At 40.6% G+C, this 27,475-nt stretch overlaps 2 protein-coding genes across 2 annotated transcripts in view; both read left to right on the top strand.

Annotated features, from left to right (window-relative positions):
• The window catches only part of LOC117431447 (protocadherin Fat 2-like), a 45,131-nt gene extending 35,276 nt beyond the window's left edge, over positions 1–9,855 (top strand). Inside the window, exons 19-24 of the mRNA XM_058996401.1 lie at positions 558–1,365; positions 1,625–1,779; positions 5,438–5,900; positions 6,504–6,657; positions 6,867–7,408; positions 7,580–9,855. Of these exons, the coding sequence (XP_058852384.1) occupies positions 558–1,365; positions 1,625–1,779; positions 5,438–5,900; positions 6,504–6,657; positions 6,867–7,408; positions 7,580–8,049 (2,592 nt within the window). The 3' untranslated portion in view covers positions 8,050–9,855. The remainder of the gene's footprint in view (positions 1–557; positions 1,366–1,624; positions 1,780–5,437; positions 5,901–6,503; positions 6,658–6,866; positions 7,409–7,579) is intronic.
• Positions 9,856–15,401: 5,546 nt separating this feature from the next.
• On the top strand, positions 15,402–26,828 carry LOC117431742 (melatonin receptor type 1A-like). The gene is made up of 2 exons (XM_034927180.2): positions 15,402–15,778; positions 21,942–26,828. The coding sequence occupies exons 1-2, from the start codon at positions 15,589–15,591 to the stop codon at positions 22,709–22,711; spliced, it is 960 nt and encodes a 319-aa protein (XP_034783071.1). The 5' UTR covers positions 15,402–15,588; the 3' UTR covers positions 22,712–26,828.
• Positions 26,829–27,475: the final 647 nt, after the last annotated feature.

The following is a 27,475-nucleotide window of genomic DNA, read 5'->3' as shown; positions in this document are numbered from 1 at the left end:
AGCTTTACCGGCAACACGCTGCTTCCAAAACAGCACGCAGTGGGATGCCAAATGGTCAAGACAAGTGACTCCCACAAACACCTATCCAATGGAATTAAGGGGGACATACAGTACCCCTCAACTGCTTCATTGTAAGCAACTCCTGGGGAGCCACAGTCACAGTCACACTGCCTCCCTGTCCTCCCTGTTATGTAACTGTAGAACATGCCATTATGATCAGTAATCCTCTATCAACACCCACATTATTGCTTGGAAACTGCTCAGTGCAATCATTATCTGCAGTCATTAGTAGCTTTACTGCTGGCTTTGAGGACATTGTGATTCCTCTTTGGAATAAAGTTCAAATTATTATTCAGATGATTTTTCAAAAGAAAAAAAACAGAGCTGCAAATGGCAATTCATCATTTAGATGATGCAAACTTTACCAATGCTGGAATGTTGTCAAGAATTCACATTTTTCTTTATTCCAGAATTACTTTTAAAATTCCAAAACAGTTCCAAACAAAAGCTTCTATGAATGCAGTTTCCTGATCTTCTTCTCCCTGTATTCCCTTCAGGTGACAGACAGTGGCTACCCCCCTCTCTCCTCCTCCACTTTCATAAAGATTAGCATCATTGAGCAGAGCCAGTACCCGCCTTCTGCGGTGCCTCTGGAAATCTTCATCACCACTGCCAATGAAGTCTTTTCAGGCAGAGTCCTCGGGAAAATCCATGCTACCGACCAAGACCTCCATGACGTGCTCTCGTACAAACTGCTTTCGGAATCGCCGCCCAGCCACAGTTTCACGGTCAGCGCTGCGGACGGCAAGATCATTGCCAGGGACCTCCTGGAACCAGGCCAGTACACCCTGAATGTGAGCGTGACGGACGGGAAGTTCACAACCCCAGCCGCGGTTCACATCTCCGTGTGGGGAGCCACGCAGCACGCGCTGGAACAGGGAGTCACGCTGAAGCTTGTGGGGATGACGCCGGAGGAGTTTATCGCAGATCACTGGCGGAACCTGCAGAGGTACCTGGGAAACACCCTGGGGGTCCAGAGGCAAGGCGTGCACATCGCCAGCCTGCAGCAGGAGCCATACTCACTGGTCCTGGACGTGCTTCTGGTGCTGAAGCAGCTGGACAGTCCTGCAGCCAAAGCCCACCTCCTGACCTCGATGCTCCCAAGCTCAGTCCAGGAGATCGAGGAATTGCTCGGCACGCAGATCACAAAGATGAAGCACGGTTTTTGCAAGGGGCCAAGCTGCCCACCGGCAGGCTGTAAGTCCACGGTTCAGATGGATGCAGAGAGCATCTCTACCTACACCACGGCGAGGATAAGCTTCATCACCCCTCAGCATGTCTGGGAAGTGGTCTGTTCTTGTAATGGTACGTGCTTATGTTTTTTTTTATACTTGTTCATAAAACAGGAACGATTAATAATACAAGTGCATTAAATACAGGTTATATGATACTATTCATTACATGTGTCTAACATAGGACTCTTAGATACTGTATAAGGTGAATTGTGGAAAAGAAATGACATCATTAATCCAGTTTTTCAAACAAACAAACAATGCCTACAAGCGCTCTAGCACAACCTCTGATTGAAGGTTTGTAAATGTCTTGGTTTTTTTTTTCATTTCAGAGTCAGCTATCAGATTCTCCGGTAACAGTTATCTCCAATACCAGTACCTGAACACATTGAAAAACAACCACCTCAGGCTGTCCCTGCGTCTAAAAACACACCAACTGCAGGGCATGGTCATGGCCACCAACGGGACTGATACGGGGACGCTGGAGGTGAGGATCTGCTGGGTTATTGGAATAGAAGAGCACACATGTAAACGGGTCTACCGTGGTCCTATTCCCAGCATATTTATAGCCAGCTACCAGCACTAAACCTTCTTTGGTCTGATCTTACCTTCCTCTCTCTATACCACAATTCCATTTTTCTCGACACACCTAGGGGTCCTCGTGGATCTGATTTTTGAACTTTTTTATTTATGGCCTCCATTGGCAACTTAAGACCATAGCGGCTTTTATGCAAAGCCGTTTTTTCACCATGTGCTCTCCCTTATTATAAAGCCTTTATCGTCTATGGCCTAAATCTTTGCAGTCTCCTATTATATCATTATATGCTACATTACTCACCTATTTAACTTGTTTGCATGACAGCATCCCTTGTAGCCACCAGAAAGATAACAAAATGCTGACTTTGATTGCAGAAATTAGAGTAGTTGCCTGCTTTCTCTACAACCAGCAGGCTGTATGCAAGCACCCAGGCCTGAATCCCAGCCAACCAGACACGTAGCCTCCAAGCAAGTTCAGGAGTTTAATTGGCAAGGGCATGTTGAAACAGAAAAAAATATATATTGAAAAAACATAATAATGATGAAGGAAGCAATGGGTATCTCACTGTATTTTGAGCCCCATTCAACCAGAGTTTAATATCCACTAAACTAATTATAATTTGAAATTTTAAATGCATGACATCATTGATTAATGTGCTGTACCACATCTAGAGACTTTTATTCAAGAGCCAGAAGTTCTGCATTCAATATATCTGTGTCTGTGTGATTAATTATCTCTCAAAGACACCCACGTGACACACAGCATGCATAAACTTGTGCTGCAAATAGAAAGTTAATCAGGAGTTCAAGCAAAAGTACCTTTTTGCGATCACTTTTAGCATCAAAATATATCTTTTTTTAGTTTATTTTTGTTGAGAACTGTGAATAAATATGTAAACAGTGATGGTCCCTGTCCTAACTTGCTTTTCTGTTTGTTTGCTAAGTAGTGTAGTCTTGCAGACTTGAAAGAAGCCGCACATCACGATACAGCAACGTGATCAGGATTTAGCAAGGCTAGAACAGCAGCTGATGTTGCCAACTTTGCAACAGTGCCCGCCAGCATTGCACGGCATTTGAACAGCCAGGAAAGCGTGGAAATGCTGATCCAAGCACAGCCTGATAAAGAGTGAATCCCAGAGTTATTTATATCAGAAAACATCAAGGTTGCCATATGAATAGATCGCGTGTTCTACTGATTTAGATTTTCTTAGTTTAGATGTGTATGTAACAGGGCTGGGCACGAACTGGAGACCCCTCGCAGTGCAAACGAACATCTTGATCACAATGCAAAATAGCCGCTCTCATCTGCATTTGTGGTTTAAGAGCTTTTAACCTCATCTCATCTCACCGGCAGGGGACAGGACAGAATCCATAACGGCAGTGTATCACACAACACTGCCCTGTTACACATACCTGGTCTTTTTAAGACACTTGTTCATAATGCTTTAATTTCACCAAGCCCCACTGTGGTGCTGTGCAGGGTGATAGAAAAATGAATCAAACTTACCAATCACCAGAATCGTTCCATGTGTCCGAAACATCGCTGTCTGCTGATAGATCGTATAAATTTGAGGACAATTTGAACTGTATCTGGACAATAAATACGAGAAACCCATATCCAAGATTGACAGCAAGGGGCATCTGTATTGCTAATGGGTTGATGTGGATTGAGTAATCTGGTTAGGAGATAGGCTGGTTGTGTTTTTAATGAACTATTATCACATGCTTTTGGAGACAGGGATAATGCGGTCCAAGAAGATGGCTTTCTGAGTGCACTGGCAACAGGGGGAACAGTATTTTATTATGGAGGCATTTAATGTCCCTGCCAAATAAGATCTCAATGCGTGCTGGATGAAATGTTCAACACATAATATGAGGATGCCCTGAAGAAAAATCTTGAATTACAAAACAAAGCAGCATAGATCAGTCTGAAAGGCTTGGATTCCTGATACTCATCTGGCTTCTTTACCGTTACATGTCTGCAGCAATCCTCATGCTCCACACCGGTTGCCAAAAACAGCACTTTTTTTTTTTCTTTTTCTCAGAAACCTTTTTTTTTGTGTTTATTATTTGAGATCACAATCATCTTAAATTTCAAGGCACTGACATTATCTGCGTACCAGGGTGATGGCGCTATATTCAGTGGTGACATCAATAAAAAGATCATTGTAGCTACACTTATTAGCTTAGGTTTGTTTGTTTCTTTGGTAACACTTTACATTAAGTGCCTCTAATTACTGTGTATTCACATAGTAGTTACTTAGTAAATACATGTGTACTTACATGTAATTATAATGTTATTATGCATAGTTACAACACACTTAATACGTTAATCTTTTTGCGTGACATAACCCTAACTCGAACCCTTTTCTGATATACTTGTGTACTTACATATATCATGCAAAACAATATGAACATTAAGTATCTTGTAGCTATTGTGAAGGGTTTTAGTCCTTCGGGTTCTTTTTCAGCACTTTAAATGACCCAGCCACACACAAAACTTGATTTTTAAAAGCGCTGTTGCGCTATTTTTTTAATAGTCACAAAAACCAAAATAAACAAAACAAACACTTAGCTCTTTTACGAGCACTAACACACAGGTACACCCTGACTACAAGTGGGACAGCTAGGCTGTTTCCCCACCAAACAGTAAATAAAACCACACAGGTTTAATACAACACACTTTACCTCACAACTGCTAGAAGCAGAGCACCTCTTTCTGCATCCTTCTACTCAGCAGCCTAGAGCAGACTGACTGCTCTCCTTATAAACCCTGCACCTGGCTCTGAAATATCACATTGAATTAGATTTTCCTTTTACAGCTGTCCACATTCCAGTAATTCCTTGGATTCTCAGGAAACTGAACCAGCCCTGTCCTATTGCCTTTCTAAATGTATCAACCCCAAAAATATGAACGCACTTTCTATTCTAGACCCTGGACCACACACAAGTACATTTACAAAAAGAATAGGCAGAATGGAAAATGAGTGCTGAGGGTGATCGACTCGATCAATAGCACATGTTAATATGCACTTATTTCTTGTGACATGATGCAAACCAATCTCCATGTAACGAAAGCAGCAGGGCCAGGTTAACAGAAATATGCAGTCTGCAAGTTCTCCTGCTCACATACAGTCTTCTTCTCTGTTGAACCCTGAGATTGACTAAATCCACATGATAGCAACTCTCTGCCTTCCACGCATGCACAAACACACTGCACTGAACAAGTTGCTGCTTCTTTGGAAATGTTTTTGATCTGCTCTGTGATAGACTTTCTCCTCTCCTGTCCAGACTCGTAATCATTGTGCGTTAGTCGTTGAAATAGCTTAGTGCAACTACACCAATTATTCCACATTGATAGACTGTTACAATTTGGCACTAATGTGAAAACCGCCAGGCTGTAATTCTACCTAGTCAATGGGCAGGTAGTCACAAACTAAAACCTGCTATTATTGACAATCTAGCAGCTCTGTTTGCTGTCGCTGCTAATGATGTCGGGTTTCTTAATGTCACTGTGAAGGTCATTTTGCATGCATTGATAGAGATGATATCGTAAAAGTGTGATCACTTTGAGGGTGTTTTAAAAGCCTTTTCACCATTGTTTGCAGGTTATCAATGGTGAGCTCAAGTTTGAATACAGCTGTGGGAGAACCCCCCCTAAAACCTTGGGGGTGCGGAATGTGACTGTGTCCGACGGGCGCTGGCACCGGGTTCTCCTGGAGGTGAACGGGACTGTCCTGAGACTGAGCCTCAACAAGATCCATTCCACCTCGATCACGCTGGCAGCACCCTGTCGACTTCTCCAGTCCCAGGGCTCGCTGGTGTTTGGGGGGCTCGTTCAGGTGCCCCCCGCTGACAGGAGCTGGCAGGTTCAGGTCCAGCGGGGGTTCAGGGGCTGTCTGGATGCACTCGAGCTCAATGGAGAAGCCATAAACAGCACAGCGAAAGCAGGGGTGCAAATGCCTGGAGAGAGAAAGGTCTCTGGGATTTATCAGTGCTGCTCCCAGTCAGAAAGCTGTACCAGTGACCCGTGCCAGAATGGAGGGACATGCCAGGATACTTCTACTGGAGGTAAGATCATAGGAAACCAACAATAAAGAGCTTTGCCTATAGCAGGCTCATGTAGAGCAATTTAAAGGCAAGGGGGAATCTATTCCGGTTGACATTAGGCAGATTGAAGCATTGGATTCTTTTTAGTCTGAATTGAAAACTTTAGCTTTTTTAATGTGCTTTTATATAATTGGTTGTGGCTGGAGTGTGTTGCACCTATGAGCTCTCTTGTTTTCTCAGCTTTCTGGGTTGCCATGCCATGAAGGGCGCTATATAGAAATGTATTTGGGTTGTATTTGTATTGCATATTGTGAAAGATGTGAAAAACAGAAAGTGTTCCAGTGTTTACTGGCTGGTTATCACAGGCACCTGTAAAGACAGGTTTTACTGCCTACTGTATACATCGACCTGGAGGTGGTAATTAGCTGTTTTACTCCATGTTCAGCTTGTTCAATCATAGTTTTTATTTGAGGTTGCAAACCAGCTGTTCTTCTACCACAGGCATCTTTACAAAACAATGAAGTCTCTTTTTCAAAATCAAAGCCGTCCATCGCACTGAATGCTGATTAGTTGAGTAATTGCCAGAAAGGACAGGAACAATGAGTTGTGCTGGTTTGTTTTCAGAGTTCCTGTGTAGCTGCGCTCCACAATACTTTGGCTCTCGCTGTGAGATAGCCAACAACCCATGCCTGTCTAATCCCTGCCTGCTTGGAAGGCAGTGTGTGCCAAACAGCAAAGGATACCTCTGCAACTGTCCACAGCCAGACACTAGAAACAGGTACAGTTCCAGCTACTGTTTGCACCCATTGTTAACCCATTGCACCATTGGAAATTATTGTTTTTGGAAAATATTTATACTGTATTTCTAGGAAAAATGGATTGGATTTGAAGTGTGACGTAGTGTAAATTACTCTTGGCTTTAGTTTAAAATGCATGAGCTATAAAATAATATAATATATATATATATATATATATTGTTTTTGACAGGTGTGAGGATTATGTTGACGTGTGTCACTCAAGCCCCTGTCCCAGTGGTTTTGATTGCAAGACGTCTAACACCACCTACCACTGCACTGAAACACTGAAGATAGAAATATCGAGCGACAGTCAGTTTGGTGCGAGGGAGATTATCGAGATCTTCGCGGTCGTCCTGGGAGTACTCATCCTCGTTGGCGTGTTTGTTTTCTCACGCAAACGTTACCTCCGGCAGAAAAAGCACAAGCCTATCGACATGCACGACCCTGACAGCTTATTCCAGCCCAATGTAGCCAAGAGCATGGACTGGAATGATCAGGAGCTGCCCCCCATTGAAATGAATGCGATGCCTGAGCCCCGGAACAACCTTGACCAAGAAACCGCCTTGACTCTGAAAGCCCGTGGGCAGCCTGACTTCACCCTAGGAGGGGGACAGAGCCAGAAACAACGAGGCACAGTGGTGTGCAGCGTGGCTCCGAACCTCCCTCCCCGGCCGCCCTCCAGCTCTGATAACGAATCCATCCTGAAAAACAACTGGGAGCTGGAGTACGATGGTGAGCTCGGTGCCTTCTCTTCATTAGGAATTGTTAAATGTACTGTGCAGCTCCAATTACTGTGCATTCCTTTAATGTTATAAATATAATAGCCAGCCTGCGAGTTCCTATCCAAGATCGTTTTCCTTGTGTGTCTGTTAGATCTTGACTGTGTCTCTCTTTCCCCTGCAGTATATCCTGGGGACCCAGACTACTATTGCCCTCCTGTCATCAGGGAGTATGAGATTGTGGAGGAGCCCTACCCTCCGTCGCCCCCTGTCGACCCTCACCAGGTCGTTCAGTTTGCTGGCTTCCCCTTCCCCCTGGAGCACTACGATAGACGGGCGCCTCTGCCACCCCGCTACAGCAACCAGAACCTGGACGACTTCCTGGGGCCCAATGGGCTCTCCCTGGCGGCCCCCCACTGCCCCAACGAGTACACTGCCATCAGCTACTACCCCACTGAGCGCTCGGAGGGGCTTGACAACCTAGCCGAGACAGGTTACCGTAGACTCAGCATGCGACTCAGCGTGGCGCAGCCCTCCTATGCAGACTGTGGCACCTCCCCGCAGAACGTGGCCCCTATGCGCACACCCCGCAGCTACGAGGGCTCAGACATGGTGGAGAGCGACTACGGCAGCTGTGAGGAGGTCATGTTTTAACCCGCACCTTCCTTGGGTAAACCAGAATCTTGACTCCTGGTTAAAGATTGTATTAAATAAACAGAAGCACTGAAGGCACATGGCACTGAAGTCCACAAGACAAGTTCTTCCTCATCTTCTGAAGACTCAGCCACACAGCTGGTAGCTCTTTGTGGTTCTAAGGGACACACTTTTCATTCACAAGCAAGCAAGAAGTTCCCCTGACAGAGATTGATCCTACAAACTCATTGTCCTGTTTACAAGGACTCCTGATCATGATGACACACATATATATATGTGTGTGTGTGTTGGCTATATGTGTGCTGCCTGTCTTGTATTTCACTCTCGTTGTTTTATCAATGTTCTAAATGAGTATGATAGCCTAGGTAACAGTCTCTGATTAGTATCAGCAGCCCTGAGACGTTCTGTCCCGTCCTTTATCTGCACTCTATCAGTGTTCTAGAGCTCTGCACACTATCATCCATTGCCTCCTATCAATCTATCTGAGTCCAAGTGGTGTACGGGTTGGAGCTGAAACTTTGTCATTCACCTGTGAATGATAGATTTGTGGTATGCTTAAAGAAACGACTGGCTGCATTGTGTTTCCTAGATGGTACCAGGTTTTGAACATGGCAGGCCATGGCATAGTAAAATGACATGTTTGTAATGTGTACCACTTTGCATTGTCTTTATGTGCTGTTGTTTTTTTGTCCTTTTGGTCTGGATTAAGGGTCTGTGTATCCACTGATCTTATGTGCTTGTTTTTGTAGTTAAGAAATAATTTGATGTAAAAAGTTAACAAACTAAAACACATGTCGACTTTTATAAACACAGCCCTTTTAGTGCGTAAACATTTACCCAAAACATGTGAATATTTGTTCGGAACATCAAGATATACTTGATAAGAAACTCATTTTAAGATAGCAGTGGCTTTTTCAAGCACTATGTTGCAAAAGAAAGCTGACAAATAACATGTGCAGTCAGGGACGCTGGAACTAGGGGTGCTGGGGGTGCTCCCTCGTTATTTCATGATTCCATAACATTTTATTTTGGTTATGTCATACTAAACAGATTCTATTCTCATCAAATTTTTGTTTTTCATAAAACATCATAAAAAATCAATTTTCTGTTTTTCTTTCATGCAATCCATTTTGAACGTGAAATATTTGATATCATCCAATTTGAATACAAAAGCTGTTTTGAATGAATGATTTATTAACATCAAACCTCAGCCCCAGAACTGACATGACAGTTATGTTATTTGTAAGGCTCCTGGGCGCATAGTATTAGAAGTTAGTGTGTGTTTCTAAAAGCCTGGCGGTTTTTAGCACCAGTGGACTCCCAAAAAGATTTATGCTCAAACAGAAAATAGATTAAAAAAATGGAGCCCATTGAAAAACTTAACCCACGTTAAGATTTAAGAATATGACTTTTGAGCTCCCAACATGACATATTTTCTGTATTTTTATCCAATGGTTCACTATAGCTAAATATAACTTGCAATGCCTGCTGCTTGATGCTTGGAAGACATGATGTCATGATGTCAATGTGAATCAATTAAAGCACTGAATGTATCTCAATGGGGTAAAATAAGCCTTTGCATGTTTCCTTCTACCTTGTATCTCTTGTATTTCTAACCATGGTATTTAGTCTCATGCATGGCTACTTGCCAATAAGTACCACGGCTACAGAATACAGAGAAAATCATTGCAGATTTCAATTGGACGCTTTTGTGGCAAGCCAGACTTTTTTGTTTCTTGGGAGTATGAGATGGAGCAACTGTTAATGAAAAAAATAAATAAAGATTGTCCGCTGAGTTTTTCTGAATGCAAATGTTTTATTGTGTTTGTATCTTAATATGGGTTTGCCATGTTTATATTTTTGTTTCTCTGTAAGAGAATTGTATGATTAAAAAAAAATATATATATATATATATATATATAATAAAGTCTAGTTTTGTTTTATTACAAGCCACAGCATTGTTATGTTTTCTGGCAGGGACCCTGTCGATGCAGACGAGTTCCACCAGAGGGCGACAAAGGATCTGATTTCAGTAGGTATACGCGTTGAATCAATTTTGCTTGGCGCGCACCTTGGTTGATTTATTACAATGTGAATATTTATGAAATGAACTGCATTCAGACTTACAGATGGTGAAGACTGAAACAATATTGCTGCCAGAATCAAAGTATTAAATATGCAAGCACGACACGTGTCTCCAGGCTACAGTAACAGGACTGATTTATTGCAGGCTGGAATGCTATTTTGTCGTGTTCTTTTCTCTGTTCTGAAGTTCTGTGAATAACCTTTCAAGAGATTAGCTTGCTCAGCGTTAGATGCGAAATGTCCTTTCATTCTCTCACGCACTCCTGCCATCACAGGGCCGCAGTCAACGTGCGAGTCCTCGTCGTCTTCCCCAGGGAATCTGCACCCGCAATGTATTAGACGTTCGGGGCTGTTTCGCGTCCCAGTTCACTGAGCTCAGAGCTACATCCAGCAGGAGACTTCTTTAGGGAAAGTAAATGAATTGCTTGCACACACAAACTCCATCCACTGAGAAGTTCACGTCAGACCTGATCCATAAGGGTATGTGCACGGGCATGCAGTTTTGCATTAAAGGAATAGTAAGCATGAAGAAAATGTTTGAACATCTCACAAATTACTTTGCTGACCGTTTCAGTTCCCATTTCCATGCGCATTTCCACTTAACAATGACTATTATATATATATATATATATATATATATATATATATATATATATATATATATATATATATATATATATATATATAGTAGCGATCTCGGTTAACGCAGACAGGCGCATCACACAGAATGACGTGCTAAGGAGTAGTAACAGCAACGGTAGCGTAGTGTTAGACCTTAAAACAAAGCACCAGCTGTGTAACGTAGTGTTAAACAAACTGTAAAACACAAGTAAAGCACACTGTCAGCCGTGAACGCGTCGGAATAAATTGTAGTCAAACTGTATCCACTAGCTCGCTAATCCCCGATCTACCTCGCGTCTATCCCCGGCTCACTCCTCTATGCCCTCGCCCAATCCAAGCTTCTCAGCACATTACCCACCAATGCCAAGCATGCATGACGTGCCGCCCCGCTCCCCATGGCTGTAAAGTCCCGGTTTTTGTTTTTATAATGGGAGTCCCTAGTTCTGCAAGCTCAGCTCATGACTGTTGGATCTCTCGCTCCTGGAGCTGGTGAACACCTGTATATTAATAAGTAACTTGGCTCTGGGTCAAAGAGCATCGCAGAACCCTGTAAACACATTGTAACAGACAGACATACAACCACGTCCTGTTGTAGCAGCAAAGGACAGCCCCCGCTCTTTACAATATATACACACTTTTACTTTATCGCATTGGATTAACAACATATCCATCATTACATAAAACACATGCATTGGGAACATCCCTCCTGACACAACATGTTTAATGTTTTATAGCTGATGATAAACTATTCACGATATTCACGAGGAACAATATTCAACATGTGACAGAGCGTGTCTAGACGCAGCTGCGTGTGAAGTGTAAGTCTCCAATGCACTAGCCCGAGGAATGAATCAAGTAAACCAATAGGATTGCTTTTGTCACTGCCATCACCCACATGAGAGTATATCAGTAACATTTAATGCAATGGGTTTCATGCCTGTGGCACCATTGGCACCCAGTCCCCTCCCCTCCCACATACTGTACTGTGTGTACGATTAATCTATTGTAAACATGCCAGTATATTGTATTACACCCAAAGGCTCTGAGCGCACACACCCCGCTGAAGACGATTTCCTTGTTGTTTTGAATCCATTGCTTTCTAAGAGTTCTGGATTTGAACTTTGGCTGCGCACTGTATTAACAGGACAGCTTCTTGAAAGAAACATTCCAACACACCATTCCAATTCCAACACACCGATGAAAGCACAAAGAGGCAACGCGGTCTCCTGGACGCTCGACGCGGTCTCCTGGACGCTTGACGCGGTCTCCTGGACTCTCAACGCGGTCTCCTGGACGCTCGACGCGGTCTCCTGGACGCGGTGCCCTGGACGCGGTCTCCTGGACGCGGTGCCCTGGACGCGGTCTGCTGGACTAACATGTTTTCATTCACGCTTTATTCAGCAATTCTTTTTAAATTTAAGAGCCTGTTGTTGTGTTCCTGGCTAGTTAATATAAACAGTGCTCCCAAAAAATCTTGGAAATAATGCATTTGTGAAAGACCCTTATACAGAACCTCTACACTGTATCGTGCCTGCTCCGTGCTTGGGGCCATGCTTCAGTACAATACACCGCACTAAACTATTCTCCTCAGATAATCAAGTGTATTTTTTAAATGCATTTCTATTACAATCAATTGTGTAAGAATTTTACGATAATTTAGTCATTTGCATTGAAATGAATTCTTAGCAAATATACACCTCCAATGAAAATTCAGTTTGCATCACAATGTTTTCAAGATGAAGGGAATGCATTCGGATGTTTGTTTTACCTGCTAAAAAAAGAAGCTCAAATGATTGCTAATGTTTCGCCTGTTAATTGGATTTCCAACACGCAATTGATTTTATTCAGTTACAGTTTACCTTCTATTGCCTTGCTTGTATCCCAAGTGTGTCGAAAGGTCCATATCATTCTATTTTCAAGTCAATCACAGAGCAAGCGTTTTTACACATACTGTACAAGTTTTTTTTGTATTTAATATGGTAAAGACAGGTTTATGTGTAAGTCTCTAGAAGACAGAATATATACAGATACTGCAGATACTCTCTGGTCTTTAAGACTATATGATGACAGAACACTGAACAAAACCACCATTACTACTAAAATTCTAACAGTACTGACCAGGAAACTGGAGTTTTTCCACATCACAGAGTATGTGACAGGGAGTGCATTGGTGAAACCACTAAACCAGTCCTGTGATAGACAGAACTTATATCTGACATGGGCTTTTCTTTTTTTGACCTAAACCCTAACCCCTCATTAAAGATTAGTGGGGTGGACATGAATTGTTCCGTGAGAGCGTTCCTAACAAGCCGCGATGTCAGTACTCGATTGAGGTGTGCCTAGGGCCTGTTGTGTTTACAGGATTGCATGTGAAGGCCAGAGGGGAGCTCAGATGGGGCTCCATAAGCTACTGCAGGACAATCAGAATTCATTTTTGATCCAGTGTATCCATTCTAGAACTGTAGAGTTGGCAGAACACCTGGAGCAGTGGAGCAGCGGAGCAGCAGGCAGAGAGAACAGGGAGACCACCCTCTTAGAGGCTTTGATTAATAATGCATTGGATCAAAGCAAGCCACATGGCTGGAAATGACCTTCCGCAGGAGCCACCACAGCCACTAAGGGCAGTTGCTTGGAACCGTGTTAGGTGTAATCTCCATGCCCTTGAAACATCTCCAACCACAGGGAGAATCATTGCACAGCTATGGCCAAAGGTTTTGCATCAGCTAGAATTGCATAGTTGCAATTTGATTTCCAATGAGATACTCCAGCAAAGAAAAGCGTTTGTAATTTAAACAATGTCAGGAACAGTTATTGGTAAGTGCCAGTGGATCCATAGCATTGATGCCAAACTTTTGGCCACAGCTGCTGTAAATGAGACCATCCCTAATTAGAGATGCTGCATCTTAATGATGCTGTCCTTCTGTCCCGGGACAAATACTGGATCTGTACATATCACAAATACACTAAGCGATCTTTCAACAGATAACTGTTGACGCCTGAATCAAAATAAATACATAAATACACATTTGCTGTGTTGTGTTTACAAATAGGGAATTAAAAAGTCAAATCCGATTCAAACCGTATCTGGTCACATACATGTGGGCATGGATCCAAACCACGGCGGTGAAGCGATATTAAACCTGCTGAGCCTTGCTGTGTCGGAATAGGTTCCTTACTGACTGATAGGGGAAAAAAACAAAAAAAACATCCAGATCATGACTGCTTTGAGAATGGTAATCCTTAGACTGCATCGAGTGCATTCTAAAGGGGAAAACTAACCCGTATTAATGTTATCATTATTATCATTGCTAATACTGGACTTAGACATGTTAAAAAAAACAAAAAAATTCTTAAACTATCAGACTATTCACTTCAATCCAAGTACTTAAAAGAGTTGTTTTAAAGTATGAAATATTACATTTACTGAAACAAGTGGTTTAAGTTGGTTAGATGTTAATATATTATTTATATTGTGTATATTATTTAATAATATTGGTTACAAATATTGAACTGTAATTCAATATTTAGAATATTGAATTACAGTTAGAATATAACAATTTCTGGCAATGAAGTACATTTGTTTGATTAAAAAGAGAAGAGGAGACTGGTGGTGTAACTCAACGGATCCCGGACTGTTTATAAACCTAGTGCAAACCAGCAAAGGAATAAAGATATACGGTATGTATTTTTGCGGTATGGTATGAATGTGTTAATTTGTGATTTCGTGAACAAAGGCAGCACGAGTGAATTCAAATGTGCTTATATATATATATATATATATATATATATATATATATATATATATATATATATATATATATATATATATATATATATATATCTAAGCTGGCCAAATGGACGCCGCGGTCAAAACGCACGGGAATCATTCTGTTGGGTTTCAGGTGATGAGTTCAGAGTGAGCATTGAGGGGTTGGACTGACGGTGCGGTGTGAGGCAGAAGTATCCTGTTGGATGAAGAGGGATTGCAGAATGGAGAGAATCAGACCCAAGCGAAACCAGCGCAGAACGAGGTGAATAAGTGCTCTACCCCCCGTGAAGCACAGAAAAAGAAGCGTGATTGAATGAAAATTAACAAGAACGAAAGTGCTGCACTAATTACCTCATGTAAGGAGGGAAAAAAGTTATATTGTGAGGGGGAAACATAATTTGAATGACCTTTTAAAGAAAACTCTTATCTGTACTTGTTTGGGCAGCGCTCTGACTGGAGACGATTACGCACACTGTTTCAAATCAATGAATGCACGGATTCAAGAGGAATAGGCGAATGGAACAAATAAATAAATAAATAAATAAATAAATAAATAAAACATGGACAAGATTTGTGAATGGAGTTAACCAGATGCTAGCTTACACACTGCGTTTTCAGAACTTGACCAGTAAAGCCTGTCTCTAGACTAGAAATGCAATACAATGTTTTTTAGCTGTTGTTTCAGGTCCTGACTTGTCTATCTACTTATTGTAATTCGTTTATTATTATTATTATTATTATTATTATTATTATTATTATTATTATTATTATTATTATTATTATTATTATTATTATTATATTTCGTTTTTTGATCATGTTGCTGAGATCTGAAACAACAACAGAAATGATATATTGAATATTAAAACAAACAGGCAGAAGCAGAAGTGTCTTTCTTTTGATTTTTACTTGGTCCGCACATTTTGAATGCGAAGTTCATGCAGCGCATTTTATTACTGTACGAAAAATAAAGCTCGTGCACTAATCGAAAGGTGGAATGCTGATTTTTTGAATTTTGCTGGTTTGAGGCGCTGCTCCTAACCCCGGCTCGTGCAAGATCAACTGACATGGCTGAAGGTAGCAGTACAGCCCTGCTGAAAAACATTTCATCTGGATATCAGGACGAGGATGGACTCCGGATTCCCTGGGTGGTAACTTTGCTGGCTACGGTTCTTATCACAACCATCGTGGTAGACATATTAGGCAACCTGTTGGTCATAGTCTCGGTCTTCAGGAACAAGAAACTCAGGAAAGCAGGTAAAAAAAAACAAAAAACTTTTTTGGCTATCTTTTTCTTTCTTTCTTTCTTTCTTTCTTTCTTTCTTTCTTTCTTTCTTTCTTTCTTTCTTAGTTCTACACTTAGTTTAACCCATGTTATTAGCCAGCTGAAAATGTATAACTACAGTAGTTCCTGACTTAAAGAAATACTTTTTTTTTAACAAGCAGCAAATCCGGATAGTCATTTGATGAATTGCCCAGTCATTACACATATTTAATGCAAATCCATTGATGTAGAACAACTGCTGCCCTCTGAGGACAGAGATGAAAGGGTAATGCATTAATCTGTCTTGCCTTTGTCTGATCTTCTGATCAGGGGTTATAGGGTTTAGTTAGAATCCTCAGACACTTACCCTAACTTCCACTGATATACAGGCTCTTGAGTCCTATATGAATCACCACAATAAAGATATTTTGAATTATCTGCTTTAAGGGTGTTAATGGGTTCAGAAAGACTGGACAGCCTGCAGTCTTAGGCAGAAGCAGGTACAATAACAAAGGCAGCATGTTGATGTACACTAACACCACAGCTTCAGCAGAACATTACTGAAGATGTGATGTCTTAGTGTAGCTGCTGCTATACAGTCAGCCTGTAGAACACCCTCTTTGGGTGTCTCTTTAAGGACTGTCTTATAACTACTATGGCACTTTTAGCAGAAAAGTCTGGACAGCTCTGCTCTCTACTGCATAAACAACAATACGGACATTACATTTTTACTGTGCATCTCATTGCTAGCTTTTCCAAGACTCTGTACAATGTACAGGTATGGCCAAAAGTTTTGCATCACCTAGAATTTTATTAGGATTGAGATTTAAAAAAAAACAAACAGACAAAAAAAAAACAACTATATAACATAATTTAGATCTTTTATTTAACAGCATGTAATCAAAGAAAATACAAAATGATATTGGAAAAGTCTACCGGAAGCCATAATAGTAGTACAGTATTTAGATTTTGAAATGTCACATTTTTCAATTTGGGTCAATTTTTTGTTAAGTATATGTAAAACTACAAAGTGGTATGTAATTCAATATGTTATTATTTGCTTCCTGAAGCAAAATCTGTTAATTCTATAGGGTGATGTAAAACTTTTGGCCATAGCTGTATATGCTGTGCACTATGGTAAAGTCGTAGCTGACTGTACCCACTAAAATGCTTTAGTGATGCCACCGTTCCATAATGATAACATGTGCTTTGTTCTCTCAAGCTCCATTTCTATCAGCTCTGTAATCCGTCAGTCATTAGTTCCTTTGAAAGCTCAACAAAAGGAGAGACAACAAAAAAAGATTGATGTATGATGGCCTTTTCAGATAGTTAACAGCGAATGGCTATGGCTCCTGTGCAGGTACCTCTGAAAAAGATCTTACCTTTTTGTGCAACTAACAATCCTCCTATCTTTACTGCAATTACAGCAATGTAGAACAGAGAAAATAAAAAAAAAAGTTTTAATTGAGCAGTCAACCAATAATCCTTTTTTTCTGTCTACAAAGGAAACACATGAGATAACGACGAGATGACAGTATAAACAAAGACTGGGAACACCACAACCCTGTCACATGGATCAAAATGAAACACTCGGGACAGTTAAGGGCACTGCTAAGTGGCCATGGAAATGTAATGCTTTTAGGAAAGAATGAATAGCAGCCTCCTGCAGGGGTGTCAGGATCTAGGACAGTGTGTGCACCAGGACTGGGTAGGGAGCATGCCTGACGGAATATAATGAACTCGGCAGACAATCCCTTCAAGTCATCCAGCTCGGTAGTTGTTAAGTGAGACTGCGATCCTCAAAGCACTTGTGAGGTAATGGCTTGAGTCGAAAACCAGAGAAGTGTGGGTGCTTGCCTAATTGAATTAGTCCTCCTTGGCTGAAAGCCAGAAGGATACATTAAATGATTTTATGTCTTCAGAACAAGGTTGATTTGATTTTGTCCCCCAGTAAAATCCCTGCAGTTTGAGCATGGTTTGAATCCCACTGACACCAACTTTCCAATTGAGACGATGATGTTATTGTGTTTTGTGTTTTGACTGAAGGTCACGCGAGATTCTAATGAGAGGGGGAGAGAGAGAAAACACTTTGTAAGCGTAGGTGCACATCCCTACCCAGCTAACACTGAGGTGTACTGACAGGTTTCACATTATCACATTAATAACAGTCCCACTGGAACGTGCAGATGCCAGAGTACTGTACACAGACTCTACAGCTGTATTCCCACGGTATTATCTTTATGCCTGTGTTCATTAATAAGCCTTTGTAACTTTACCTTTCAGTCTGAGTGGATTTGTTCATAAAAGACCCGCTTCTTGACATTTTGGTACCATTTAACAGCATGCTTCCTTTTGGCATGTTTGTTCACACAGGTGGCTTGTATACTACTGTATAGTATATAAAACAAAAGCACGAATGTGTACAATATAGAACATACATCACATCTTTTCAATGATGAACAACCTGTATTTTAAACACAGTAATTATCCTAATAAGGTTAAAAAGGATATGCGTCACTTTCCTAACATTATGTCTGGAAGTCTGATTGAGTAGCACCACAGAATATAATTAAAGTACTGTAGAATCTTAGTTATACAAACACCAAACTTACAAACTGACCAGTCAACCCAACACCCCACCTTAGCCAAATGTATGCAATCGCTCCACCGTTTGCACAATGCAACCAGATAGGCACTCCTACGAAGAAGGAATCATTACTGTACAAACAAATTCATCCAGACAAAGGTGAGGCAGATTTCAAAGCAAGTTGGGTCAATTTTACTAGGAACATTTTACTGTAGTTTTAAACAAAGCTAAGGTTTTGTTCCCACCAAGACAAAGGAGGTGGAAGGAGTGAGGAAAGTATTCATTTTGTTTAAAATAAAATTAAAATAAACACTACCTTAACCCACGTTTTTCGTTGACGATTCATTTTTGATAGTTACAGTTTCAATGTTAAGTAAAATTTGAGCCTTTTCTCACATGTAGTACTGTACAATTTGAAAGCCTTTCAAACTATAATAATATGAATATTGCATTACTGAGTTGTGTCCTTGTATTATTCACCAGTGTTGATAACAGGTGTACACATTTATTAAAACCGTGATAAATGGCCATTTCAGAGTTAGGAATAGCCCTCATTCCCATGGTGTTTGTGACACAGGTTCTGCTGTAATCCACTGCAACATCGTCCAGAACAGACAACTATATAGTTGTCTCCAAGAAAAGCTGAACACGTACATGTCAGCTGTGCTGTATATTTCAATGAACAGAAAGGCTGATCTGTTTAATAGGCCTTTACAACTGCCCTAGTTCTGTACAATGTGAAAGGTGTTAGCTTCTCAGCTTGTATGCAATCAGACAGTACTGTCAGAGGATTGCCGCTTCTTGTTGGCAATTGATTCAAGCCGTGAACACAGCCCAGCTCCTGACGCCCCTTAGCTGCCTTGTCGGGGGAAATTAGCTCATTTTAAGTGACGTCTTGACATAACCAATCAGATAACCCAGCCAAAGATGGACAAAAGCTAAAAAAAATAATAATAACGCGATACAGCATTTCATTGTTATGCGGATTATATTTATCTCAGCTGAAAATATTCCGACTACCTGTCTTGCTGACATTAAGCAATGAATGCCAAAAAACTGATAAAACACAGAATCAACTAAATAATATGAATCCATCTGATTTCACATTTGGTAGTTTCTCCTCTGAGCTGAAGGGTGAAATGAGAAATTTGGGTGTCATTTTTGATACAGATCTTTCATTCGAGCCACACATCAGGAATGCAGCTAACGTGTCTTTTTTAATTTAGGAAATCTTGCTAAACTAAGACATTCTCTTTCGCTGCAGGATGCTAGAGAGACTGATGCATGCATCTAGGATTGATTATTGCAATGCTCTTTTCTCTGGTATTTCAAGTTGCGTTTTATCTCAATTGAAGCTTGTGCAAAATGCTGCTGCTGCCAGAGTTTTAACAAGAACAAAGACGACTGATTGATGGACTGAAAGCAATAATTCACTACCGCTGAGTATATTACCCTTTTACCTCCTAACATTTGAAATTTGAGCAAGTTAGTGGCGCTCCAGTACTTCAACATTCCCGGGGGAATATGAAGGTTGATTCACAAAATATGAAGGTTGAGACAGATGTGTTATTAATAAAGTTGAACATCAGCCAGAAAGAGCCATCTTCACTTCAGTGTAACCTGTAAAAAATAACCACTGGAGAATGGAGCATGGCTATTCCTATGTGTTGTTATTTCAGCGTTAGTCTTGCACAACAAGGAGCCTGTTTTTAATGACCACTGGGCTAGGCAAGTCAATGCAGTATGAACAAGAAAGACAAAAATAAGTCGGTCTTCAAGGGTTAAAATAAACTGGGCATGGTCTTTTTAATCTTTAAAGGATTTAATGCAGTGACAACGTCACCGAATGCACAGTGTTCGTGAGCGCACTGTGAATATGTTTTTTTTTTCTTCTTATTGACGGTTAGTTACTGCAACATGAGAGAGCAGGCAGAAATCCCTTGAGAAATCAGGGAACAAAGTGAAGTTCGACCAGTGCGGAATTGAAAGACCTTTTCATTAAGCCAATTGACAGGGGCTAAGTGGCAGCATCCACAATTACCAGGCCCGGCTCATTTCTTCCTCAATGGTTGTGACACTGCAAGCAAAGCTCTTAAGTGGTGTGAACAGTCCTGGAGGTCTGGAGGTTTTTGTTTTTGGAACATCGATGACAACCAAAAATGACTTAATTAAAATAATTAAGTCATTTAGTGACTGTTGTGTGCTGTGCCTGTGGTGTAAGGCAAGTGACGGGAACATCTCAGCTCAGCTGAGATGAGCCTCTCACTTGCTAATCCTTAACATGTCATTCTTAAACCAGCATAAAATAACTGTATGTGCTGTTATTATTAACCTATAACTCAGCCCTGCCATGCCAGCATTTTAGTCTATAATCCATGAGATGGTACTCTTCCAAAAGCAGCTCTCTGCATGACTCAAAGTCCTTCTGCTCCTGTAGTGGTGATATAGATTATACTTTTGATACAGATACATTAACTGCATGCAGTTACACTGTAGTTACCATTTACCAGTAATTACTATATGCACATACTGATGGCAAGAATGTAACTTTCCTGTAAGGGTAAGAGTAAGTACAGAGTGTCCAATAGTTCTATCCATTTCTAGTAACTCTTTCTTCCAACAATGAATTGTATTCAGCTTGTGTTAGGTGCCTCTTAATTACACTTAACTAGATTGTAATAAAACAGTAATTACATATATTGTTCATCAGTTGCAATTTAACTTTAAGTTAATTTCAAAATGAACACGTTAGACAGTTGCTGTATTTCGTAATGAAACTGTTTGAACATGGGGTTGAGTATGTACACTGTAATTACCATGTAACCACATATGCAATTACAGTGTAATTACAGTGTACTTACTGCATAGTTAGTGACACTTTATGTAAAATATGAATGGTTTTCGTAACTATAAAATAACACTACTGAGCAGGAAGATGGCCCGCCTGAGTTTCCTAGTAAGTGGACTGTGTCCAGCTAACTTAGAATGGGGGTCTCTAAATGGTGTTCAATAACATGCAAACAAGAATAGCTTTCTAGCACATTTGGAGTGTTTTAATGTGACAAAAATACATTAGAAATAAAGACAGAGTAGCAAAGAAAACTATAATGAAGCACTTATTGTACCACACAATAATTTTACATGTACATAACTAAAGAATCCAAACCAACTCTGTAAGTCTTGACGGTATATGGTTATATAATACATATTTTGCTTGGAGCACGTTGCAAGTGCAGCACATCTCTGCTGCTCCTGCCATGTGTGAAATTGAGAATGGGGAAAGAACTTAATGTCAAGTGCTGTTTCTTGTCACTTTCCCTTTCTAAAGCATTAAGCTGATTGCAGCGCTGACCTGTTATGTAATTTCACTGAGGCACTGTGCAGCAATTGTATCATTCTTTCCTTTTTTGTTTAAAAAATGAATACATAATTATTATATGTGTGTTAAATGAACCCTCCGGTGTACCGAGCAGCTCATTAAGAGTATGATTAACTCTCGAAACCTTGCCTGCTTTACACTTCTTTGAAAGGCTGTCTTCTAATCTGCTACACCTTTGTTATCCCTGCAGGACATGCCTTTGTGGTTAGTCTGGCTGTAGCAGACCTGGTGGTAGCCATCTATCCGTACCCTCTGGTTCTCTCTGCCATTTTCCATGACGGCTGGAGCCTGGGCTACATCCACTGTCAGATCAGTGGTTTCCTGATGGGGCTGAGCGTTATCGGCTCCATCTTCAACATCACGAGCATCGCCATCAACCGCTACTGCTATATCTGCCACAGCCTCAAGTACGACAAGCTCTTCTCTAACAAGAACACCGTCTGCTACGTGATCCTGGTATGGGTCCTCACCATCCTGGCCATCGTGCCGAACTGGTTCGTGGAGTCCCTGCAGTACGACCCCCGCGTCTACTCCTGCACCTTCGCGCAGTCCGTCAGCTCGCTGTACACAATCACTGTGGTGGTGGTCCACTTCATCCTGCCCATTAGCATCGTGACTTACTGCTACCTGCGGATCTGGATCCTGGTCATCCAGGTGAGGCGACGCGTCAAGCCGGACAACCGCCTCAAAATCAAGCCCCACGACATCCGGAACTTCCTGACCATGTTTGTGGTGTTCGTGCTCTTCGCCGTGTGTTGGGCACCACTCAATTTCATCGGGCTGGCGGTGGCCGTGAACCCAGGTCTGGGCCTCGCCATCCCAGAGTGGCTTTTCACGGCCAGTTACTTCATGGCTTACTTCAACAGTTGTCTCAACGCTGTCGTGTACGGGGTTCTGAACCACAACTTCCGAAAGGAATACAAGAGAATCGTAATGTCCATTATTAAGCTGCCTTGCTAAAAACAAAAGTGGAGAAAAACTAACCTGCAATTTTGTGGTCAGGAAACATTGAAGAGTAACATTGAGTGTAATTATGTAAGACGATCATAGTTAAGAGCATGCTGAAACAAAAAAACAAAATGTAGATAAGAAAATGCAGTATTTATGTCATGTTTTATTGTATCTTTCACATGGTGTCAGTGCATTATGGGAACTTGAACATTTATTCAGTGCATTATGGGAACTTCGAACAACTTGTTTATTATTCGGTCACTTGGCTGTTTTATGGTTGATATAAATAAACAGATAATCCTAAGTGTAAGGCCTATCAAGGCTTAAAATTGCATTGACGTTTATATTCACCAAAAGCAGCCCCGCCCCCCTCCTCCCCCTCCCCTTACAACATGCTTCTACAGGCATCATGGAAGAACGGGTTAGGAAGTAAGAATGTTGACTACAAACTCCATTTCAACTCACAAACCACAACAGAAATTACCTTATATATGTATTGGTATAGTGCCAAAAGACATTCATTAGTACAACAATAAAAAAGAAAGAGAAAAACGCTAAAATTAGATGTTTAATCAACCATCTGAATTATTTTAAAACCACACTGAAATGGCTTAAGTGCTGCCCTTGGTCCAATCAGCAAAAGGCAACTCCAGGCTCAATGAAACCAAAGTCTGATAGGGGATTCAGAAGTGATTAACTCTCTTTTGAAAGCTAAATCCCTCCAGTATCTTTATCCCAACACATGCACTACACACGTTTCTGTGGTCTGCCTTGTTGTTCTACCAAATGCAGAACTCCAGATAATGGGGATGCAATTCATTTCCGATTCATGGTTTAGCACCTTGAATTTGTAAGGATAAAACCATTCATACTCTAAGCTTTTTATAGCATTAAAACATTAGATTTAACATACAATTGTTGTAGACATCTCCGTACCGGCAATACATCTTTTAGTAGTATTTTTTAACATGCTTTTCCAGAGGTTATACTATGCATTTACCGTAGTTTACCATGTTTTTTTTATATGCTTTACCAGACCTCTCTGTGCTTTACAATGCTTCCCTATGCTTTACCTTTGCTTTCTGACCCTTTGCTATGAGTAGTACAATAAAAAATAAAATAAAGTCAGCCCAGCCTCCCAATCATGCAAATACAAAAATCATTTTTTTTATTGGCAAATGACATATCTTTAACTGGCAAGCTAAAGCTCTGAGTGTGTGCCCCCACAGCTATCGGCATGTTCAGAGGAGGCACTTAAAGCTTGATGACTATGGCTTCTAATATCCAAGGGAATAAAAAAAGGCCCTTTGACAGCGGATGCAGCAAAACATCCTAACTGATCCGAAGGATGCCATCCATCTACAAGTGTGAGAAACCGTGCATACTTATCTTGTTACCTTGACTTTGAAAAACTTCATTGAGTCTGCAGGCATCAGCTGCAAAGCCCTGAAAGAAACCATAACAAAATGAACTAGTCTGTGAATTGCATTTTAACACAGCAGCATTGGAAAGTGACTTACAGGGTCGTTTCCCTACCCTACATTTCATAGCGTGACAATCAGTGTTTGAGAAGTGGATGCCTGTGTCAACCAGCAGACAGCCATAAAGGTTGGGCCATTTAAAACAGTAGAGGGTGGATCTGAGTGCATGACCCCTGAGTGCTTAGATTGTATTTGACAATTATTCTGTGCAAAGTTACAATGCAGATTGTATAAATGACTGAAAGCTGGTTAGATTAAAAACCTGGACTGCTAAAGGCTCTTGGGCACAATCCAATAATGCATTTAGAAGTTCCCATAATGCACCATTCTGTAAATTGGTTCTACAAAGGCCGCCACTTGCCGAGTTTTGATTAGTTCACCTGTCTACCATTTCTGCAAAGATCCTTGAAATTATTTTGCTGAAATATGTAATTTAGTTTTTTCAACACTGGGCTTGCCATCTGTACTATACTGCGATAATCAACTGTATACATCAAAGCAGTGTCATCATCTACTGCACTTATATCCACTTCAAACACTCAATTCAGAAACTCTTTTGATCATCCTGTACCCTATAGGAATAACGCATAGATGTATTTGAGCAGCAATCCCAGGATGAGCACAGATAGGGGATTGATGCAACCCATTGCTGTCAGATGCTCCAATAAAACATACAGCTGTGGCTTATGTCAGCAGGGGAATAGGCTGATTAAATAAACTCTTAAGTCAAGTAGACAAGCCATTTTGGCTAATGCTTTGATATTGAAAAATTAAGATAAGCCAATAAAAACCCTGATATTGCAGGTCGCCCTGGGCGGAGTTTGGAACATTGTTGGAACCATTGTATCAATGCTAAGAATGTTCATATTTACAATATTAAAAAATAAAAGAGCTAGAAGGTAACCACCAGATTTAAATGTTACACATTTATGTTAAATTAGTCATATTTTTAACTGCCTGTATCAGACTAAAAGCTGTGACCCAGGCCTCTTTGTAACATAACATTTTATCACAGCACACACACAGGGACAAGACCTTAATTACTAATGTTCACCATGTTACTGTTTATCATTAAACGAATCATTAAAAAAAAGTACATTGAATGTAAATATTCTAGTCACACAAGGGCATAACTTAGTTCTTTGACTTCCTTCTCAGGAACACTGAATAGCAATATTCTTTAATGGTACCATTCCCAACACCACCATCTGGTCTCATTGTATGCTCATTTTCAGTCAAAATAGTCTTTGCAATTCACCCTGAGTAAAATTAACCAAATAAGCTAAGGCAAGGAAAGGAATACATTTCGATGTCTTACTGCAGACACACACAGAGTATATAAAAAAAACTAATAACAAGCAGTGAAGTCTTTAAATTAGCCATACAAGTTGTTTTACAAATTGCATCTTAGTGTAAAAACCTTGAGAAAGATGACCCATGAGGGGATCAAAATAATATCACTCAAGATATGTTAAGCACTCTCATGTTGTTGGTTTCTCATTTTGTAACATGGAATTGTGTCCCTTTCACTTACAGAATTTTATTTTACTGCATAATGTTCTTCTATTTCCTGAGGGGGAAAAACACCTGTTAATAACAACTGATTCATTGTTTTGTTTTGGTTTTGTAACTTTAACATAGTTATTTTCCCTTTTCAAAAAAAAAAAATTAAAAACAGAATAAATGATAGACTTGCGTAAACGTAACAGGCCCTGCTAGTGGTACAAATGTTTACTGTAGAGCCCACAAGCACAAAGACAGGCACACACACACACACTCTCTGCTAGAACTTTTGCAGTGGTGTTTACCTTCCCAGGAGGATGTGTGTTATGTTCAAAGTGTGGAAACTACTCTGTGGTTTTACATCAGTGGGACAGCACGCTGACTAGTTCTGCAGACTGTTCTGAAACAAACGAAAGTTTAAACTGTAATTCCCTCTGCGCTTGAGCTGTGAAAAAACACTTCTTTATAAATAATCATCTTACAAATGAAAGGAAGGAAGAGAAGCAAAAATCCTGTTTTCTATTGCCTTTTCATTTTAAGGTTTTTACAATGGAAGATTGTGATGAACAGTTATAAATGAAGACCAGGCTGCATGTTGTCTGAAGACTTAAACAACAGCTTCAATAATCTGAAGATATAACATAAGTATATTAGGGGAGCCATGAAAGTACAATTGCCTGCTTGTCTTGACCTAAAATGTTTGGTTTTGAATGGAGCATTATGGGATTGAATACTTACAAACTGCTACAAATAAACCCATCTTGCACTTGTGTTAATCAAAACTCAACAGTGACGTCATTAGAAGATTCATTCAGTCAAGGAAGACCACACTGTGACATTAAAGATCTGAAGTTGATGCAGACTTGTATTTGTAGTCCACTTAGGCCATGGACATTACATTTTAGCATCATTACACTCTTCCTTTTTTTCAGGTTAATATTTGCAGCAGCGCCCTGTGGTACACTTGCTCATCCAGAAAATGTGCTTTATACTGTACAGGCAAATCAAGAGGAAAGCAATGTGTGGTTGTCTTCATTAAGCCGTATACCCTTCAGAGACTACCATCACAGAAACGCTTGCAGTGTCATGACAACAAGGCGTCTTTGCTCTGTGTTTCTCTTTGGTTTTATTTCTAATGATACCCTAATAAACACCAGCACTGTAAACAATGTGGTTTTGATTCGTGCAGACACACAGTAAGGGAATGTCTAATGGGCGGCTTTTGTATTGACATTCAGCCATTTTAAAAGTAGAGGAGCGAGAGCACAGAGCTACTGCAGCTGGGCAGAAGCCTTGCTTTTTTTTTAAGTGTGTTGCTGAAAGGGCTGGGTGATTTAGACATCCCCAGCAGTTCTAAACTACCTTGGATCAATCTGTCATTCCTAGGAAGCAGAACGGAGAGAGACAGGCTGTCACCGTGAACCTCAATAACCAGGGAAGCACTCACATAAACGATTAGACCTATGAGCAGTGTGTAGGGATCACAGAAAAGCCAAGTCCATTGCAGTTAACTCAAATCGTTTAAGCCTACCATCTCAGGAAGCGATTACTTAATCGTGCCTGAGCTATGAAAAACCTCAAAAACAGAAACAAGGCAGATACAATGTTTAACTTAATGATAAACAGTGACCCAATGTGAGTTATTCATCACTGGAGTCTGATGACAAGATACACAGCACTGATCTGTTGTGGTCACGATTATATTAAGATCTTAGATAAAGCCATTTGAATAACAAGGGACAGAGCATGCGTTACTTTCTATTGTCAAAGTATATTGATGTAACCTATG

Source organism: Acipenser ruthenus, chromosome 22 (assembly GCF_902713425.1).
Source record: "Acipenser ruthenus chromosome 22, fAciRut3.2 maternal haplotype, whole genome shotgun sequence".
Classification (NCBI taxonomy): Eukaryota; Metazoa; Chordata; class Actinopteri; order Acipenseriformes; family Acipenseridae; genus Acipenser; species Acipenser ruthenus.
This window is presented reverse-complemented; position numbering and strand designations above follow the sequence as displayed.